The sequence below is a fragment of the Gopherus flavomarginatus genome, chromosome 5 (genome assembly GCF_025201925.1).
Source record: "Gopherus flavomarginatus isolate rGopFla2 chromosome 5, rGopFla2.mat.asm, whole genome shotgun sequence".
NCBI lineage: Eukaryota > Metazoa > Chordata > Testudines > Testudinidae > Gopherus > Gopherus flavomarginatus.
Window position 1 is genome coordinate 131,762,269 of NC_066621.1, and position 21,001 is coordinate 131,783,269.

Below are 21,001 nucleotides of genomic sequence, written 5' to 3' on the forward strand. Positions count from 1 at the left end.
CTGGCCCACAGGATTGCCAGCCCCAAAGTGCAGCAGGGCTAAGGCAGGCCCCCTGCCTGTCCTGGCCCTGTGCTGCTCCTAGCTGCAGCCGGCACCAAATCCTTGTGGCCCCTGGGCGAGGGCAGAGGGCTTTGTGCACTGCCCTTGCCTGCAGGCACTGTCCCCTGCAGCTCCCATTGACCAGGAAAGGAGAACCGTGGCCAGTGGGAGCTGCGGGGATGGTACCCACAGGCCAGGGGTGGCTCCAGGCCCCAGCACGCCAAGCTCGTGCTTGAGGCAGCATGCCGCGGGGAGCACTCTGCCGGTCGCTGGGAGGGAGCCGGGGAGGGAGCTTCAGTGGAGCCGGGGGACCAGCGGACCCTCCACAGGCACGCCTGTGGGAGAGTCACTGGAGTCGCGGGACCGGCGACTGGCAGAGCGCCCCCCACGGCATGTCACCATGCTTGGGGCGGCGAAATGTCTAGAGCCGCCCCTTCCACAGGCAAGGGCAGTGTGCGGTGGAGTTGTCTGCCCCCCCTCCCACCGCCCAGGAGCCACTGCTGGACATGCTGGCCACTTCCAGAAGTGATGCGGGGCCAGGGTAGGTAGAGAGTCTGCCTTAGCCCCGCTGTGCGCTGCTGCCACCTCGGAGCTGCTTGAGGTAAGTGGTGCCGGGCTGGAGCCCACACCCTGAACCCTTCCTGCACCCTGAACCCCAACTCCCTGCCCTGAGCCCCCTATCCTCCTGCCTTGAGCCCCCTCCTGCACTCTGCATCCCCTTCTGCACCCCAGCCCCTTGCCCTGAGCCCCTTCCAGCACACTGCACCCCCTCCCACACTTCTAACTTTCTCCCACACCATAACCCCTTGTCCCAGCAATATATTGATGGACCTGCATGCAATTTCCCCACCCAGGTGTGGCCCTTGAACCAAAAAGTTTGCTCACCCCAGGACTAGATGATCATAAATGGTCCCTTTTGGTATTAAAATATATGAACAGCACTAAGGGAGGAGATGAAATTAAAGCCTATCTTTGAAAGGTACTGTACAAATGCAGTTTGTTTTTTGGCTTTTTTGGTTTTGTTTTTTTGTTTTTTGGAGTACCAACGTGTGTGGGAATGATTCTTCTTTGTGTCTTTAACCCTTTTGAAGTTGGGTGTGATGAACTGGGCTGTGTAACTACTAAGCGGTTAAAGTAAAAGATAAGTATTAGTAGCATGGTTAAATTAACACTATTTCAGTAAAACCATGCAGTGAAGGGACTGCCAGATTGATTTGCCAGTTACCTTTTATTTGAGATAGGAAATAAAATTAACTAGAAGTGCTTTGAATAGTTGCTGTGTAAGGGCTTTGTCCTGTAAACATTTAAGCACATGAATAACTTTAGAAGACATTGGGCTTATTCAAATTACTCACTTGCTTAAGTGATCAGGTCCTGTATTATCCCCTTACCTCCCTCCACTCTAAAAGACAGTTTAGCATAAGTAAGTAGTTACAATGTTTTATATTAAAATAAATTTTGTTTTAATATATTTTATTGGACCAGCTTCTGCTGATGGAAAAGATAAGCTTTCAAGCATTAATTGGTCACTTAATTTTTAAGTGGTTTCTTGCAACAAGCATTAATGGTTTATGCTTAACAATCTATCCCAACTTGTATTTTGCTATGACACTGTACTTATCTTTTCCAGACCAGAAGAAGAGCTCTATGAAGCTTGAACTTTGTCTCTTCTGCCAATAGAAGTTGGTCCAGTAAAAAATATTACCTTCCCCACTTTGTCTAGCTCAATACAGAATGTAAATTTTAAGATCATTTTATTATTGTCCACTCTGATTATGTTATATATCAATAGATGTATATCTATTAAGAGTAAAAATTGCATGGGAAAATGTACGGATTGGTACAACACATTGGTAGCTGCATCATCTTTTGGAAATGACATGGTTTTATCACAAATTTATAAACAATTGATTATTTTTTCTAGTTGTTATATTTATTTTAAATCTTTGTCGAAAATTAAATATATCTTTAATGATTCCAAAATGGAAATCCACAGAAACACATTTTAGAAATGTCTGTTTCAGCTTTCTTCCTGTTCCCAATCAGCTTGTGATTTCATTTTCTCTCTTCCTCCCTGCCTTCCTGGGTCTCATCTGGAATGCTTTTTTACCCCCCACTCCTGACCATATGTTCACTTATTTCCTTCTTAATGCACCCTTCCATCTGTTTGTTGATAGTTCTTTCCTTTGGGATTCAATCTATTGTTTCCAGTAATTTTCTCATTGAATTTCTTTGGCTCCATAAGCAGGTAGGATGCCATTATGATGTATTTGATGTTGACAATAATGTAAAAGTAACACACACTATTGTAAAATATTATTTCCTTTGTGGGAGGGTGGATTATAAAATCATCTAGTCTAACATGAGTAAAACGAATTCTGATTTATGATATGTGTGGAAAGGAGGTTACATGGCAACATGTAATAAAGTCCATCAAATAATCTGTTTTATTTATTAAAATGTATGACACTACAGTGGCTATATCACACTCTCAGAATCTCTCACTTGCTGTGACAACCTGTAGAGAGGAGGCAAAAAATAAAGTTGCCTTTTTTGTGGAAGCTAAAAGTGGCTCATATAAAGTGGCATAAAAGATATAGGAGGATATATGGAAGAGTGTAGAAGATTTATTTCCATCCATTTTTTTAAAATCCAAGTTAGCTATAATAGGTCCTGATGGAAAGGAGAGAAGGAAAATATGGACTTTTACCTTCTCTTCCCTCACAAAAAGAGTTCAAGGCCAGTACAAAGCTGAAGAAGGAAAAATACTGTTCTCTTTTGTATAAAAAATGGCTTGCTCTTGTATTACAAAATCATACTGTGAGAAAGGAAATGAAGAAAAGTTCATCATCTTGTGGTCTCATTTTTAGCCCAAGCAGGAAAAAATACACTATAAATGGAAAAACTGAAGTTTGCATAAAGTGATAGATTCTACACCAAAGCCAATTGGTAAGAGATAACAGCGTCACTAGTGGCTAATAATCTGCACAAAGGCAGTTTAATAAAGAGGGAAAAACATTTCATAAATAATTATCAGCTGTTGAACAGCTGTTTCTTTCTCTCTTCCCCCACCTCCTTTGTTGCTTGTGTGTCTGTATCCGTAAGCTGTGCTCTATATTTGAGAATATCTCTGCCTGGTCCCCTCTCCTGCTTTCTCCGTGACTTAGGCCAGGTCCAGACTAGAGCTTTAAATCGATTTTAAGAGCTCTAAATCGATTTAAAGCTGTAACCGTCCACACTACAGAGTGCATAAAATCGATTTTAAGGGTCCCTAAAATCGATTTTGGAACTCCATCAAAACGAGAGGAGTAACCCCAAAATCGATTTTTTAAAATCGATTTTATGATAGTGTGGACGGCCATCGAAGTTAATGGCCTCCGGGACGTATCCCACAGTGCTCTAGTGGCCGCTCTACACAGGTAAAGGTACTCTTCTGCTGGCCAGGTAAACAGGAAAAGCCCCGGGAAGTTTGAAATTCCATTTCCTGCTTGCACAGCGTGGAGCTCTCAGCAGCAGAGAGAAGAATGCAGTCTCCTGAAAATAGGAAAAGAGCTCCAGCATGGAGCACACAGGAGTTACTCGATCTGATAGCTGTATGGGGAGAAGAGTCAGTGCTTTCAGAACTGCGCTCGAGCAGACGAAATGAGAAAACCTTTGAAAAAATTTCTAATGCCATGCGGGAGAGAGGACATACCAGGGACTCCTTACAGTGCCGAGTGAAAGTGAAAGAGCTCAGACAGGCGTATCAGAAGACCAAAGCAGCAAAGGGCAGGTCAGGCTCTGCCCCCAAAACATGCCGGTTCTACGACGAGCTTAACGCAATATTGGGGAACAGCGCAACGACGAACCCCCCCTTGTCTGTTGATTCAGAGGTGGGCGTTGTGATTCCTGCAACTACGGAAGATTTATGTGATGGCGATGATCAGTATGATGAGGACCAAGAGGAGGAGGCTCCAGCAGAGAGCACAGAGCATTTTATCCCCCCAAACAGCCAGGATCTTTTCCTCACCCTTACTGAGGTTCCCTGCCAGCCATCTCAAGGCAGTACTCCAGAAAATGAAGCTGAGGGACCATCCTCTGGTGAGTGTAATTTTTTTTACTAAAAGCTTCAGTTTAATGTAAGCCTTTTTTACTGGGTGCTTCAAATCACTACCTGTACTTAGAGTCACTGACCAAGTAGATTAAAAACCTTTCCTAAAACAGTGACCCATGAGGTGGTTTTTAGAAAAGTCTCCATTGTTACAGGGCGGATTCATCCTGCTTGTTCGGGGACCGTGAGAGCAAACCGCGGGAAGCTACTCTTCTTCCCTGCTTTGCTCTCGCGTTCCCCGAACAAGCAGGGCTCCTTGCCTGCGGTTTGCTGGGTGGTTCGGGGAACGCGAGAGCAAACCGCGGGAAGCTACTCTTCTTCCCTGCTTTGCTCTCGCGTTCCCCGAACAAGCAGGGCTCCTTGCCTGCGGTTTGCTGGGTGGTTTGGGGAACGCGAGAGCAAACCGCGGGAAGCTACTCTTCTTCCCTGCTTTGCTCTCGCGTTCCCCGAACAAGCAGGGCTCCTTGCCTGCGGTTTGCTGGGTGGTTCGGGGAACGCGAGAGCAAACCGCGGGAAGCTACTCTTCTTCCCTGCTTTGCTCTCGCGTTCCCCGAACAAGCAGGGCTCCTTGCCTGCGGTTTGCTGGGTGGTTCGGGGAACGCGAGAGCAAACCGCGGGAAGCTACTCTTCTTCCCTGCTTTGCTCTCGCGTTCCCCGAACAAGCAGGGCTCCTTGCCTGCGGTTTGCTGGGTGGTTCGGGGAACGCGAGAGCAAACCGCGGGAAGCTACTCTTCTTCCCTGCTTTGCTCTCGCGTTCCCCGAACAAGCAGGGCTCCTTGCCTGCGGTTTGCTGGGTGGTTTGGGGAACGCGAGAGCAAACCAGGGAAGGAGAGTAGCTTGATTACCAGTACAATCTACTACAGGGATTACTAGCCATTATTAACTTACCATTTTCTCCGGACATGGTCTGTGTGCTCCCCTGACCTGCGTCTGAGCAGAACTCTCTGTCCTCAGCCACAAGCAATAAGTATTAAAGGAATCATAAGGTGACCTTTTGGTAAAGTAAAATGTTCAAGGTTCGGTAACAGGCACAGGTCAGTGAGGGGAGAGACTGTATGCATGGTTGTGTGAAATGTGTCTCTTATGATTCTTTTATCACTCTTTCCAAACCCCACCCCCCCACACACAGCTGCACATTTCTCCAGCCTCCCTCTCGCTTCTCATCTACGTGGGGGGGGTATCATAAGAAGACTGAGGAAAAGGAGGACGCGTGAGGACATGTTCACCGAAATTATGGCAGTAACCCGTACAGAGAGAGCTCAGCAGGGAGAATGGAAGCAATTTGTCGCAAAGTACAGGGAGGCTGCCAGTGAACGCGAAGACAGGAGGGACCAACGCGAAGACAGGAGGGACCAACGCGAAGACAGGAGGGACGCCAAAAATGATGTCAGGTGGCAGGAAGATCAGCGCTGGCGAGCAGCAACTCTGGATCTTCTTCGTGATCAGACTGACATCCTCCGCGATATGCTGCAAGAGCTCCGTGGTTTCAGAATGCCCCTACAGCCCGTGTATAACCTCCCTCAGTACTCACCCTGTCCCACACCTTCCAGAACCAGGCGTGTAAGAACGCGTGGGGGAAGGCTCTCTGCACCAGCCCCCTCCACTGCTGCGGACACTCCAACCAGAAGGCTTTCATTAGATTGAAAAGCCCTTTGTGTCCTGTTTTTTCCCTCCTCTAATGATCCAAACTTCTCCCATGGCACCTTTGCCTATTCTTACTCTCAGGTCATGCTATTAAGGCAGTGTGACTGTAGTTTGGTAATGAACTAAAGCAAGCAGCTTTGGAAAGCTGCACGGAAGCTAGTTATCAGCATCAGGATTTGACAATTGGGGATATGGGTAATAAAGGGAAAACAAAGAAAGCAGCCATACCGTAACCTGGTCCATGAGAATTCTTTTTCTGTCTTCTCTGATGCACTTTCTTCTTTCAAACCTCCCTCCCCCTTCCTCCAAACCTCCCTCGCTCCGTCCCCCATAGAACGCTGAGTTATGAAATTTCATGCACAGTATTGTAACAACAAGCATGATGCTTGATTGATGAAAGGGTCTGATTTTAAATAAAGAACACAATTCTTGTAACAAATAGTAGTAACTTTATTTTCAATAAAAAAGCAGTTAAGGAAGGTTGCAGGTACTGTGCCTAGCAGCAGACGGAAGCAGCTAATGGTGGAGGTAGGTAATAATTGGGAAATACAGAATTATATGTTTTCCAATGGACAGCTCTCGCAAGTAACCTAAGCAAGCAATTGAGGAATGCTGCAGGCAAAGTATCTTGCAGCAGCAACACTGCATAGACGGGGAGGGCAGCAATCAATTGAAAGGAAAATCAGCATTCAAACTGTACCCTGGCCCATGAGGAAGCTACTTTTCAGTGCTTCTCTGATGCGCACAGCATCCTGGTGAGATCTTCTAATTGCCCTGGTGTCCGGCTGCGCATAATCAGCGGCCAGGTGGTTTACCTCAGTCTCCCACCCCGCTATAAAGGCCTCCCCCTTACTCTCACAGAGATTGTGGAGCACACAGCAAGCAGCAATGACAAAGGGGATATTGGTTTGGCTAAGATCTGAGCGAGTAAGAAGCGTTCGCCATCTCGCCTTAAGCCTGCCAAATGCACATTCTACCACCATTCTGCACTTGCTCAGCCTGTAATTAAACAACTCCTGAGCACTGTCAAGGCTGCCTGTGTATGGCTTCATTAGCCAGGGCATCAAGGGGTAGGCTGGGTCCCCAAGGATAACTATAGGCATTTGGACATCTCCAACTGTTATTCTCTGATCAGGGAAGTAGGTCCCTTGCTGCAGCCGTTTAAACAGTGTAGTGCTCCTGAAGACACGTGCGTCGTGAACCCTTCCTGGCCATCCCACGTGGATGTTGGTGAAACGTCCCTTGTGATCCACCAGGGCTTGCAGAACCATCGAAAAGTACCCCTTGCGGTTAATGTACTGGGCACCCTGGTGTTCCGGTGCCAAAATAGGGATGTGGGTTCCATCTATGGCCCCCCCACAGTTAGGGAATCCCATTGCAGCAAAGCCATCCACAATGGCCTGCACGTTTCCCAGAGTCACAACCTTTCGAAGCAGCAGCTTAATGATTGCTTTGGATACTTCCAGCACAGCAGCCCCCACAGTAGATTTGCCCACTCCAAATTGATTCCCGACTGACCGGTAGCTGTCTGGCGTTGCAAGCTTCCATATGGCTATTGCCACTCGCTTTTCCACTGTGAGGGCTGGTCTCATCCTGGTATTATGCCGCTTCAGGACAGGAGAAAGCGAGTCACAAAGTTCAAAGAAAGTGCTCTTACGCATGCGAAAGTTCCGCAGCCACTGCGAATCGTCCCACACCTGCAGGACTATGCGGTCCCACCAGTCAGTGCTTGTTTCCCGTGCCCAAAAGCGGCGCGGAACGGGTAGAACCTCACCCATAACCGTCAGGAGCTCCAACGTGCAGGGGCCCGGGGAGTCAGAAAACTCGTTCTCCAGTTCGTCATCGCTGTCGTCCCCACATTCAAGCATTCTCTCTTGCATTTCTGCATCATGGGTCAGCAGTGATAGAACGAGAATGCGTGAATTATTTACAGCATTCGCGATCAAGGACAAGAGCAGACCTGGATCCATGCTTGCTGCAAAATGGCGTTTCCCTCACTGCAGCCAGTAAAAACAGCGCGAACTGACTGTGTGCCGTTTACAGGAAGGGGGGGGGGGCTGTACCCAGAACCACCCAGGACGGGGACTTTGATCCCATCATGCACTGGGCTAGTAACCCATAATTCCAAAGGGCAGGGACCCGTGCAGGAACTGTGGGATAGGTACCCAGAGTGCAACGCTCAGGGAAAAGATGGACGCCAGGGAACATGGACGCTCAACATCGATGTAAGTAGCCCTAGTGTGGACGCGCAAAATCGATTTTATAAAGCCTGCTTTATAAAATCGATTTTAATAAAATCGATTTTACCCTGTAGTGTGGACGTGGGCTTAGACTACACTGTAAGCTCTCTGATGTAGCGCCTGTAAGCTGATGGGAGAGAGCTCTCTTGTTCACTTAATTGCTCCAGCCCCTGTGAATGAGGATAGCACAGTTGCCAACTTTCACACAGTAAATAAGCACCCCAACTTTCACAATAAACCAGAAATCAAGCTAATCTCATTTCAAAACAAGGCCAAACCAAGCCAATCCCTAAGAATCCCAACACTTTATGTGACAAGATCCCCCCGGCTTGCAGTCTGGGACTGTGGTGAGCCCACTGTGCACCTCGACACGCTTTCCCTTTCTTGCCACTGCTTGCTTACCCTTGCCCCTGCTTGCCAGGAGCTGATCAAAAAAAAGAAGCAACAAGCTACTAGCCAACAAGCAACTCTCAAGCCAATTAAGCCAAAAAGAAGCCCAATTTCTGTTTTTTCTTTTTGCAGGTTTGGCATGTCTGGAGGATAGCTGTGTTGGCAGGAGAAGCTCTTCCACTGACACAGTGCTGACCACACTGATTATGTCAATGTAACTTATGTCGCTCTGGGTGGTTGTTTATTCACACCTCTGAGCAACGTAAATGATGCTGACATAAGATGTAGTGTAGACCTGACTTCAGTTGTCGTCATCTTTAATCTCACAGGATCTAGTTAAGAATGTGTGTATTTACGGAGAGTAAACTGTAGCAGTGATCTGTGTTTATGGCTTAAGAAGTAGTGGAATCAAGGCACTGCTGACAAGATATATCATTGCATTTATGTAAATATTGCAGCCATGCATGACATCATTCTTTTTCTTTACTATTTACTGATGCTCACTATTTCATAATCATAAACAATTTCCCAGGCATACCAAACGATGTTGACTACCCCCACTTTAGTGTAATTGCACAAGGAAATGGATCTCTCCCATTTTGCTCACACCACCTCATCTTTCTGTACAGATGATCTCATTCCATGAAATTCCATGCCATGAAAATGTCTCTACCCCTTCAGTGTTCAAATTGATGAGAGATCGAAATCTCATTCCAGCCCTTCACATACCAGTTAGTAGCAGATGTTGAGACTACCTTCAACAGATATTGTTAACAACTGGGAAAGAAGGATCCCCTTCCCTCACTTCCCTGGAACTGGCTTTGAAGAACCCAATACTGATGTTGGGTCAGCCAGTCAGGCAGCCTCACAACTTCTCCAGATAATGGCAGCAGACCTTCCATGTAGAAGGGCTTACCTTTGGCCCGTGCCATCTTGTGTAGTGAGGACAAGTTATTCCCATGCATCTTCAGTAGTCATGGCTCATGTTTTGTCATTTACATTTAAGACCTTGCTCTTTTGTAGCAGTGAGAGCTTCTGAATACTCTTGCAGAGAACTCTTCTGTGTGACCCATATTAAATCATCATAACTCTTTGCTGTTTGTACATACAGTGCAATCTGGAAAAATCTGTTATTTGAGATGAGCTATGTAATTTTCTTTAATCATGAGAGGGTATGATTTCTATTTTAAATTATTTATTTTAAATAGTTTTTAACTGGCTACAAAATCTCTGGAGGTTGTTTTTGTTTTGTTTTTTTTACTTCAATTTTTGTTTTCCTGCAGCTTTTTTTTTTCAGTTTTTCCTAATTAGGAAATTGAAGAGTAACTATACAGCCTTCAGGACAATGTTATGTTGGGTGAGATTGGGTTTGATGCTATGTAAACATTGTTTTATTATTTGTCTTCCCTAACAATTTTGCTTGCTTTGCAGGACAGAACTAACAAAAAATGTAGTGCTTCCTGAATTAGTAGAACTAGCGAGAGATGAAGGCAGCAGTGTGCGTCTTGCAGCATTTGAGACTTTAGTTAATCTGCTTGAAATGTTTGATGCAGGTAAGGTCAGTTTAGAACTACTGAGCCCAATTCTGCAGCAGTTTTTCTGGATTATAGAATCTCTCTGATTGTATTTCATTGTTTTCATTGTGTAGATCAGGGGTAGGCAACCTATGGCACGGGTGCCGAAGGCGGCACTCAAGCTGATTTTCAGTGGCACTCACACTGCCCGGGTCCTGGCCGCCAGTTCAGGGGCTCTGCATTTAATTTAATTTTAAATGAAGCTTCTTAAACATTTTAAAAGCCTTGTTTACTTTACATATAACAATAGTTTAGTTATGTATTATAGACATAGAAAGAGATCTTCTAAAAATGTTAAAATATATTACTGGCACTTGAAACCTTAAATTAGAGTGAATAAATGAAGACTCGGCATACCACTGCTAAAAGGTTGCCGACCCCTGGTGTAGATGATGATAAAATTATGCTTAAATTTCCATGTTCTGTCCATGTCATTAGGATTTAGTCTCTGACTTTATTTTATTTAAAACTTTGTTCCTTTCTTTTTGCATGGTCCTTGCCCTGGTTGATTTTGGGCACCTTAACTTTTAAGTAGGAGTGAGCCTGCTGTTGCACCTTATTATCTAATGCTGTGTTGCGGCGGGGGGGAGGGGGAGAAGAGAGAAATAAAATGGCTCAATAAAATCTTCAGAGCATCTGATAAGAATGTTAGATAATTATCATTATTAATTTAATTCCATAAATGCGCTCAACACTGTGCAAAACCTGGAGAAATATATAGTCCTTGCCCCAGGAGCTTACGTTGTCACGGTCAGATTCTGATATCCTTACTCATGTTGGCTAATGCCTTACTTTTGAGTGCTCCCACTAATTCCATTGGAAGCATTTGAGGAGTGAGATACTACTCGCCATGAGTATCTGGCCCTAAATTAGATAATACAGGTTGGGTATGTAATACAGATAATGGGTTCAAAGTTGTGTAGGCATTTTATTTATTTTTTTCCTTAAACTCACTTCTGTTGTTGATGACCTCTCATTCACCAGAAATAGTATGTTTTAGGCGGAACTTCAATGAGGTTGAGGAAGTCATTTGGTACACAATGTCAAGGAGTGAATTCAAGGAATAAAGGCTAGTAAGGAAAGGCAAAAGATGAAAATAGGGAGATTTAAAACGGATATTAACTAGAGAGAAGATCAGGTAGAGGAGTAAAAAAGGGAGGAGCTGAGATATGTAGACAGTGGCAAAGTTGTGCAGAACTGGAATGTAAAGACAAGACATTTGATTTTGCTGCATGGGGAAAGTAGCACATCAAATGTTGATACAGATGGATTTTTGTACCAAATCACAGTCAAGTGTTCCTCTTCAAATGTGTGTCAGTGTGGATCTTATTGTAGATGTGAACGCACTTCATGTGCAGTGCAATCAGTCTTTTGACTAGCAGTGTCTGTTGGGGCTGTGCCTGTGCCATCTTGTGCTACTGTAGGAGGGCATAAAGAATGGAGCAGGTGCAGCCTTTCCTTAGTTCCCTTTCATTCCCTGTGGCAGTGAGATGGAACCCAACAGTGACAATCTGCTACTCTTTTAGTGTTTGCTAACCTTTGTCTTGAAAAGAAGACAGCTGATTGAAGAATTCATTTTTCTGTCTTCAAAAATATTATAATCAAATTATACTTTTCAAAAGAAAAAGAAAGGTTCAAGAACTATATGACTGGAGAATTGCCTAACATAGTTCCTATTTTTAAGAAAGGAAAAAAAAGTGATCTGGGTAACTGCAGGTATGTTAGTTTGACATCTGTAGTATGCAAGGTCTTAGAAAAAATGTTGAAGGAGAAAGTAGTTAAGGACATTGAGGTCAGTGGTAATTGGGACAAAATACAACATGGTTTTACAAAAGGTAGATCATGCCAAACCAGCCTGATTTCCTTCTTTGAGAAGGTAACAGATTTCTTAGGCAAAGGAAATTAAGTGGATCTAATTACCTCGATTTCAGTAAGGCATTTGATACGGTTCCACATGGGGAATTATTATCTAAATTGGAAAAGATGGGAATCAATATGAAAATTGAAAAATGGATAAGGAACTGGTTGTAGGGGAGACTACAACGGGTCATACTGAAAGGTGAACTGTCAGGTTGGAGGGAGGTTACTAGAGGAATCCCTAAGGGATCAGTTTTGGGACCAATCTTATTTAATCATTTTATTACTGACCTTGCCAGAAAAAATGGGAATGTACTAATAAAGTTTGTGGATGACAGAAAGGTGAGAGGTATTGCCAATACAGAGAAGGACCAGGATATCATACAGGAAGATCTGGATGACCTTGTAAACTGGAATAATAGTAGGAGGATGAAATTTAATAGTGAAAAGTGCAAGGTCATGCATTTAGGGATTAATAACAAGCATTTTTGTTACAAGCTGGGGACTCATCAGTTGGAAGTAACAGAAGAGGAGAAGGACCTCAGAGTATTGATTGATCACAGGACTATGAGCCGCCAATGTGATATGGCTGTGAAAAAAGCTAATGCGGTCTTGGGATGCATCAGGCGAGGTATTTCCAGTAGAGATAAGGAGGTGTTAGTACCATTATACAAGGCACTGGTGAGAGACCTCATCTGGAATACTGTGTGCAGTTCTGGTCTCCTATGTTTAAGAAGGATGAATTCAAACTGAAACAGGTACAGAGAAGGGCTACTAGGATCATCTGAAGAATGGAAAACCTGTCTTATGAGAGGAGACTTGTTTAGCCTAGCCAAAAGAAGGCTGAGGGGAGATATGACTGCTCTCTGTAAATGTATCAGAGGGATAAATACCAGGGAGAAAGAGGAATTATTTAAGCTCAGAACCAATGTGGGCACAAGAACAAGTGGATATAAACTGGCCATCAGGAAGTTTAGATTTGAAATTAGATGAAGGTTTCTAACAATCAGAGGAGTGAAGTTCTGAAACAGCCTTCCAAGGGGAGCAGTGGGGGCAAAAGACATATCTGGCTTCAAGACTATGCTTGATAAGTTTATGGAGGGGATGGTATAATGGGATATCCTAATTTTGGCAATTAATTGATCTTTGACTGTTAGTGGTAAATATGCCCAGTGACCTGTGATGGGATGTTAGATGGGGTGGGATCAGAGTTACTACAGTGAATTCTTTCCTGGGTGTCTGCCTGGTGAGGCTTGCCTACATGCTCAGGGTTTAGCTGATCGCCATATTTGGGGTCCTCCAGGGCAGATTGCCAGAGATCGTGTGGAATTTTCACCTTCCTCTGCAGTGTGGGACATGGGTCACTTGTTGGAGGATTCACTGCACCTTGAAGTCTTTAAACCACGATTTGAGGACTTCAATAGCTCATGCATAGGTTAGGGCCTCTCACACACAAACCCACAACTTTTATTATGCCAAACCACAGATCCTAGTCTCTATTTGGAAACAACATGAACTATTGCACTCTCTAACATAAAATGTAAGGAACAATAATGCCCACTGAGTTACAGTAATTAAAGCAGCTAGACGAATAATACTTATGGGAACTTACTTTCTAGGATGCTTCTTATTTAATTAAAAATACTGCTATGCTGACTAAGTGGCTTTGCTGGCTCTCCCCCACCCTGGCTCTATTCTGGCATTGACCAGGGTCCTTTCCAGATCTTACAAATTTCAGCCAAAGGCTAACTGGAGGTATAACATTTAAGATTATCAAGCCCAATTTGTGCAAGATGATTCATGGCCAGGCCCAGATAAACCAATGTGCACCCTCCATTTGAGGAGGGACCCCGACAAACAGAGCAAAAAAAATTAACAGTGCTGTAGTGCAATGCCACTCACTTAAATATGGCATAGGTGCCCCTCTGTCCTGACAGAGGAGTAGCCAGCCAAATTTGAGCAGCTCTGTGACCCTTTCCAGTCCGTGTCACAATGCCCTTCACTGAAGTTTGGCCCAGCTGCACCAAACCTGAGCAGCATGTGTGGGTTACATGTGGCTGTGTGAGTGTGGAGCAAGTGGAGCTGAGCAGTCAGGATCAGGAGGAGCCAGCCTAGTTCAGGACAGGAATGGAGTGCTGGGATGGTGGGGTGTCAGTGAGTGGCCAAAAAGGTCTCTGGGGTGGTGGGTGAAGGATTGGGGATGAGAATTGGTGGGCTATGGGATGAGAGTTTGGGAGAAAGTTAGAAATGTTGAGGAATGGTGGGGTAAGAGTTGGGATGAGTGAGAGATGTTGGGGAACTGATGGAGTTGGGGGTGAGTGGGAATGTTGGGGACTGTGGCCGATAAGGATGAGGTATTTGGGGCTGGAGTGATGTATGTCAAGTCTGATGGGATGTGTGTGTGTGCTGTCAGGATAAGTGGGGGCCAGTGGAGAGTTATTACATTTGGGAGCCTGTGTGTGAGTGGGGTAGAATGGAGGACTGAATGAGGTGAGGTATGTGTTGGGGAGAGAGGGGCAGTAGGAATATCTTGCCTTTCATCTCCCTCAGGAGTACCAGACACTTTTTTCAAATACTTACAGCCTGTACTTACCTGTAGAAAAGTGATTCCCATAAACTAAAACCACAATGATAATTAACTACCACACTTCCATTGCAATAAGAGGATCAAAGTCTCTATTTTGTTTCTAGAATTTTATTTTGTTCTCTCTCCTCTGTTTCCTCTCCATTACTCAAAGTACATTCTAAAGCTTGCACTGATGTAACAGTGAGAAAAAATGAGACCATTGACTAGGTTCAGTCCAGGGTCTGTGCTGACAGAAAGTCTGATTAAGACTGGGGGAATTGCAGTGGCACAAATACTTACAATCTTCTGTCTGTCAGGGGACCATGCAACAAATCAGTACACTCTAAAAGTAGGTGGTGCTTGCCTGGCAGGCAGGATGTGTCCAGAATGGCTGATGGACATACTGAATCAGCACCATTGTCTCGGCAGCCTCTGCTGATGGCACTCCTACAGAGTGTCTGATGAAAATGAAATCTGACCTTGACTGGTGGACAGAGATGCTGGAACAATTTGTATAGTGGGAGTCCTGAGAGCCATTGAATCAAACTGTAAACCCTGTATTTAATGAAAATCATTTCAAGCCAGGGGGTGCTGCAGCACCCCCCGCACCGTTAGTTCCTGCACCTATGTTGGTGGAATTCTCTCTGGGATGAAGGAGCCAGGTTGGTCCAGGGATGCACCATTTATAGCTGTAAATGAGCATAACAATTTTTGACATATGATCTTATTCTCATATATGGCAGATATACTAGGTAAATTATTGAAGCAATACCCAGTTTTGTTCTGTGCTTTATAAAGCACAATATAGATACACAACACTGTATACATTGGCATTGATTTTAAGTGTTGAGGATAAGCAGTGCCTGTTGACATCACTTAGATCTGTAGATGCTTGGCACCGTGAAAATCTTTTTCTTCTGGTTACAGAATTAATGCAAGTGTTTTGTATGGCTCTTTAGCATGTGTTTGTGATGGGTTTCCCCCTGTGGAACAACCTGGAACTGGAGTACTGAGCCGTCTGTCTCACCAACCTGGCTTCCTCTTACTCCCTGATGCTGTGGCAAGCTACATTCCCCTCCAGGACTTTTACTCACACAGACACTCATACAGGCAGGGAAACACCCAGCTGCAGTTACATGAAGTTTTTGGCCATTGACTGCATGAATCAACAATAGAGAGGCTGCAGCCAATTCCTCACAGCTCCCCAGCCTAGGACCCCAGAGCTGTACTGTCTTGCCCTAGTCAAAAGCCTGACCAGTATAAGTTTATTACCCAGTCCGTCCCTTCCTTGATGTGAAGAGGACAATGCCCCAGCCCGTGTTTCTGAGTAGATTCCCCAAGCACTTCAAGCAAACCACACTGTTTTAGGTAAAATAGAAAATAGATTTATTAACTACAGAAAGATAGATTTTAAGTGATTTATTAGTAATAGCAAACAGATCAAAGTAGATTACCACAAGTAAATCAAAAACACAATCTGAGTTCTTTAAACTGGACAGGATTTGAATCAAGCAGTGTCTTACCCTGTTAGTACAAACAGTCCACCAAGCTTCCATACACAGGCAGGCTTCCTTCTTTCCTGCCTGGAACCCTGCTCCCCCAGTTCAGTCTCTGTTCCTTGATGTTTCCAGGTGTTGTGTTGTATGGGCAGTGATGCCCAGTGGTCATGTCAATTCCCCTTTTTATAGATTCTTCCATCTTGCTGGAAAGATCTTTTGCAGTGATCTGAGTCAAACAGTTCCCATTGTGTAGTGCTGTCTCTGAGAGATTTCCATTGTTCACAGTTCCTGGGGTAATCCTTCTGAGTGTTTGTATTCTTCTCTATGGGCCATCAATGTTGTTTGACTTTTTATGGTTGTACCTGAAAGGCTTCTTGTGGGCATTCCCAAACTCACATGTCTCAGTGGCACTACATAGTGAAACTTCATAAACAATGATAGCACATACAACTTAACAGGATATTAATGTTCAACAAATTAAGACTTTTAAAATGATACCTCACAAGGCATACTTTGTACAGAACATATGATTATATTGGGGGGAGATAGCTCAGTGGTTTGAGCATTGGCCTGCTAAACTCAGGGTTGTGAGCTCAATCCTTGAGGGGGCCATTTAAGGATCTGGGGCAAAAATCTGTCTGGGGATTGGTCCTGCTTTGAGCAGGGGGTTGTACTAGATGGTCTCCTGAGGTCCCTTCCAACCCATACATTCTACAATTCTATCACCAATGGTGAATATGAGGTGCAGAGTGTCTCTTTGGGGCACATAGTGTCAGTGTTCATATTTCAGCTTTTCAGGAAAGACGTTGTTGAAAAGAATATGGAAATGATATTTTAAATGCAGTATTCTTTCCAAGCTGTAACACGCTTTTGTTTAGTCAGCACTGCAAAACTTCAGGCTTCTCACAATGTATGGGGGTGTGATCCTGTATCTTTAGGAAAGTTGAGCCAGATTCTCTGTTAAGTTCATTTGGCTCAATGTGGGGGCCCAGTTATGCTTCCATGATTCTCTTCCCAGCTTTGCCTCAGCAGAAGCTGGTGAGGCTTGAATTGGACGTATTCTAGCCAGCAACAATTGGCGTTGTCTCCCTGGGAGCATCCTGGATAAGTGCACTGTTTTCAGCCATGTTCCCTATACTGAAGATTTCTGGGGTTAAGGAAAGCAATAAGAGCCAGCTACACTGGCTCTACAGTTGCAGATAATCTCCACTGCTTTTTCACCATCAGAGAGGTACAAAAGATCAAGGGGGCCAGAAACCTGGCCCATAGAGAGTATGCAAAAGTATCCTAACATGTCTGTGTGATGCAGCAGTTGTTATAGTTACTAGTTCATTATTTACCAGTTAGTACTGTATATAGTAGTAATCTTTTTTTTCTTCAGAGCCGTTCAATTGTTTATCTTCATCAGCAGCCCTGTATTTTGCACAACAGCTCCCACTCCCACTTCTGTTTTTCTGACTTTACTGCACCTTCCTGGTACATAAGAGAGAAGCAAATATTTACTTAACAAGGAATTGATGATGAATTACCAAAATAATCAACATGTAAACCATATGGAAAGCTGCATAATGAAAAGCAGATAGTTTGGGGGAGAATACCAATGAATGCAATTGGATTCTTTAACAGACGGCATTTGTTGAAATGGGTTACCTCGGGGTGGAGGGGTGGAATCTCCATCCTTAGAGGTTTTCAAGGCCCAGCTTGACAAAACCCTGGCTGTGATGATTTGGTTGGCGTTGGTCCTGCTTTGAGCAGGGGATTGGACCAGATGACCTCCTGAGGTCTCTTGCAACCCTAATCTTCTATGATTCTATGATTCGTACCATTGGATACAGTAGTAGATTTATTTTCAAACTGTTGAGACTATCAATTTCTCCCTTCTGTTTGAAGTTTTTTACTTACTATTGCTGCAACAGCTGTTTTGGCTGTTGGAAAGAGTTAAAGAGTGGTCAGAGATTATGCACAGCCCTGCAGATAAATAGGAGGAAGTTCAGTAGGTTGAAAAGCTTCATTTCTAGCTGACCTTGAGATCCAAGGTAGCAGAACTCACCCTGTCCCACCTTGACAAGCTCTCCCTTTATCCTCTTGCTCACCATATATCTTCTTCCTCTTATCTCTTGGCTACTAGGTGTGTTGGTGGAGAAGATGGGTGTGCTTCTTCACTTACCCACACACTGCAGGTCAGAGCCTGTGCACGGAGAGCTTTTGTTGTCCCATCCTGTACAGATGAGGGGTCTTCCCTAGAAAAGGGGAGTGACCCATAGAGGCCTCAAAAGCTTGTACATTAAAATAAATAGATTTCACTCATACTCTTACTTAATTAAAATATGGGTGTCAGCTAAACAAGAATCCCAGCTGCACTTTAAAGGACCTTGACATTTTTATCATGAAAGGAACATACGCTCCTCTTCAAGTGAATGAACACGAACATCTAACTTTACACAATTGTTTTGTTTTTCAGATGACAGAAGTCAAACTGTTCTCCCTCTAGTGAAATCATTCTGTGAAAAATCCTTCAAAGTGGATGAATCGATTCTTGTTTCTTTGTCTTTCCATTTAGGGAAACTATGTAATGGACTATATGGTATGATTTAATGATTATTATAAATTCAGAGTGACTCAATGTATTGTGAAGTATACAGATTAGAAAATGTCCAGATAGCCAAAATTTATCAAGTGGAATGATACTTAGGAGTACAAAAACCCTCTGAAACCATCTGTAACACAAAGTTTAGATTGTTTTTTCTTTTTCATATTTTCTCTACTTTCATTGTTTTGTTTCGATGCCTGGTTTTGTTGCAAGTTTCATCTTGAAGTGAGTGTGTTAGTCGTGGTTAAACTATAAACCTTTGAAAATAGGGCATGATATTATCAATAAGGTGCTAGATGCTGTGCTCTGTCTCCTCAAATACAGTACAAAGTGTTAGCCCAGGAAGAAATGGGAGCAAAGGAGGCTTTATGCCACCTTTGCACCACTTGGATTCCTGGCTGCTCTCGCATCTGAATATGCAGCTCAGAATCCTCAAAGCAGTGAGCTGTACAAACACTCCCTTTGCACCACTAGCATGTGTCCTGCACTGAGGCCTATGAGGCTAGGGCAGTGTAGGGCCACTTAGGTTAGCTCTAAACTGCTCCCATATCATGGGATTTTTTATGGTCCCTATACACCTATAAACTGGGTAGGGGCTGGATAGAGATCAAAATCCAGCCCACTGATTCTTTAAATGTAAGGTGAAATTCACTGTACTATAGGTGGCCCAGATAAACTCTTCCATGCTACTTAAACCCTTAAGGTCCCAAAGGCTTAATTTGTGCCAAGGGCTTTGCCTGAGCTCAGTGAGAATGGTGGTGGTGTTCAAGGATTTGGAGGCAAGAAGGGGAATAAATGTGACTGTACCACTTTTAAAATATATTCACAATCCTCCCAAATGAACCCTTAATATTCTAAAAATTATATATTTCTAAAATACAAATGTGAAGATTTCTTCTTCTGTGGGTAGGTTTAATTTTTCTGTAATCACTATTTCACCCTACCACTTGCAATAAGGAAATGATTCCTATTGGAGTCATTATATGAGAATGAATTGGGGAAATGGTTTATTTGATTGCTCTGGAAATAAACTCAAGTTTTTGGATATTGTTAGCTTTTTCCCTGATATTCTGTAACAAGAAACTTAAGCATTAGTGTTGTATTTTTAAAGGAATTTTTACTCCGGAGCAACACTTGAGATTTTTGGAATTTTACAAGAAACTTTGCACACTGGGTTTACAGCAGGAAAATGGACACAATGATAATCAGATACAACTTCAAACCCTAGAGCAAGAAAAGAAGTATATATCAGTAAGGAAGAACTGTGCTTACAACTTTCCAGTAAGTTAACTGCTATTTTATAAAACTTACATTATATGCATTAGCCACAAAACAGGAATAGATGTAAGATGTAAAATCTGTTACCATATAGTATATTGTGAGCCAAATCCAAACTCCTGTGCAAAACAAAAGTAAATTGACTTAGTGCAGGGATTCTCCAAGAAGGCTTTGAGTAAAGCTAAGTTCTTATCACAGATATTTTAATAGAAGTCATGGACAGGTCATGGGCAATAAACAAAAATTCATGGAAGCCCATGACCTGTGCCAGACTAAAAAATTTTCACTAAAAATATCCCTGACAAAAGAGAGAGAAAGAGTTCAGTACCCATCTCTTCTAGGCATTGGGGTGCCCTGCCACTTCAGCGAATGGGAGCTCTGGGGTCCCCCTGCATGGCAGCTGAGCAGCTTTGGGGGCACCCTGCTGCCTGCAGTGGCAGGAAGCTCTGGGGGGATCCTTGCCACCTGCGGTGAGTGGGAGCTCTGGGGTCCCCCATCACCCATGGGAGCTGAGCTCTATGGGGTCTCCTCACCCCCTGCTGTGACTGGGAGTTCCGAGGGGTCCCCACTGCCCACTGTGGGTAGGAGCTGCAGGGTCCACCCATTGCAGCCAGGAGCTGCAGGGTCCTGTCACCGGTGGGGGGGACTGGGAGCTGCAGGGAGAGCGGGAAGCAGGAGGCTGGCTGGGAGCCCCAGCCCTGGGACTGAAAATATCACGGGGGGCAATGGAAGTCACAGATTCTGTGACTTCTCTTCATCCACAAATCACAGAAAACCAGTGGTGAGTTTTGACCAAGATGTTCCTATCATCAAAGATATCTCACATACACTGTTCCCTCAAAGCCTCTTGCACAATGGCATTGAAAGAACAACTGTTTGTAAGCTCTCCATAGCTGGAACCTCCCCACCCATTCTGCACAACTGGCTTTCCAAGTGGCACAGGATTTAGCTCTGAATGAGCTAGATATGTGTCTAACTTATGTACTTGCTAAATAAAAGATCCTTTCACATATATAGAAATGAGGCTTTTATGCCTAAAACTATTGTTTCTATTAATCTGCCTTCCGTTTTGAATGTTTACAGGTATCCTTTATATTTAAAGGAACATTTCTTTGTAGTCAACCTTATCAGCCATGTTCTTTAAGTTGGCTTAAAATCTACACAAAGTACATAATTAGATATCTACTGATTTACTTGAGCTATTACATGTTTTGTGCATACATAACGTTAGCCA

At 43.9% G+C, this 21,001-nt stretch overlaps 1 protein-coding gene across 3 annotated transcripts in view; it reads left to right on the plus strand.

The window, feature by feature from the left end:
• PPP4R4 (protein phosphatase 4 regulatory subunit 4) overlaps nt 1–21,001 on the plus strand; it is a 123,408-nt gene that overhangs the window by 61,497 nt on the left and 40,910 nt on the right. For all 3 annotated transcript variants that reach the window (XM_050954463.1, XM_050954464.1, XM_050954466.1), the window contains 3 exons: nt 9,835–9,956; nt 18,361–18,483; nt 19,601–19,770. In XM_050954463.1, coding sequence (XP_050810420.1) covers nt 9,835–9,956; nt 18,361–18,483; nt 19,601–19,770 — 415 coding nt within the window. The remainder of the gene's footprint in view (nt 1–9,834; nt 9,957–18,360; nt 18,484–19,600; nt 19,771–21,001) is intronic.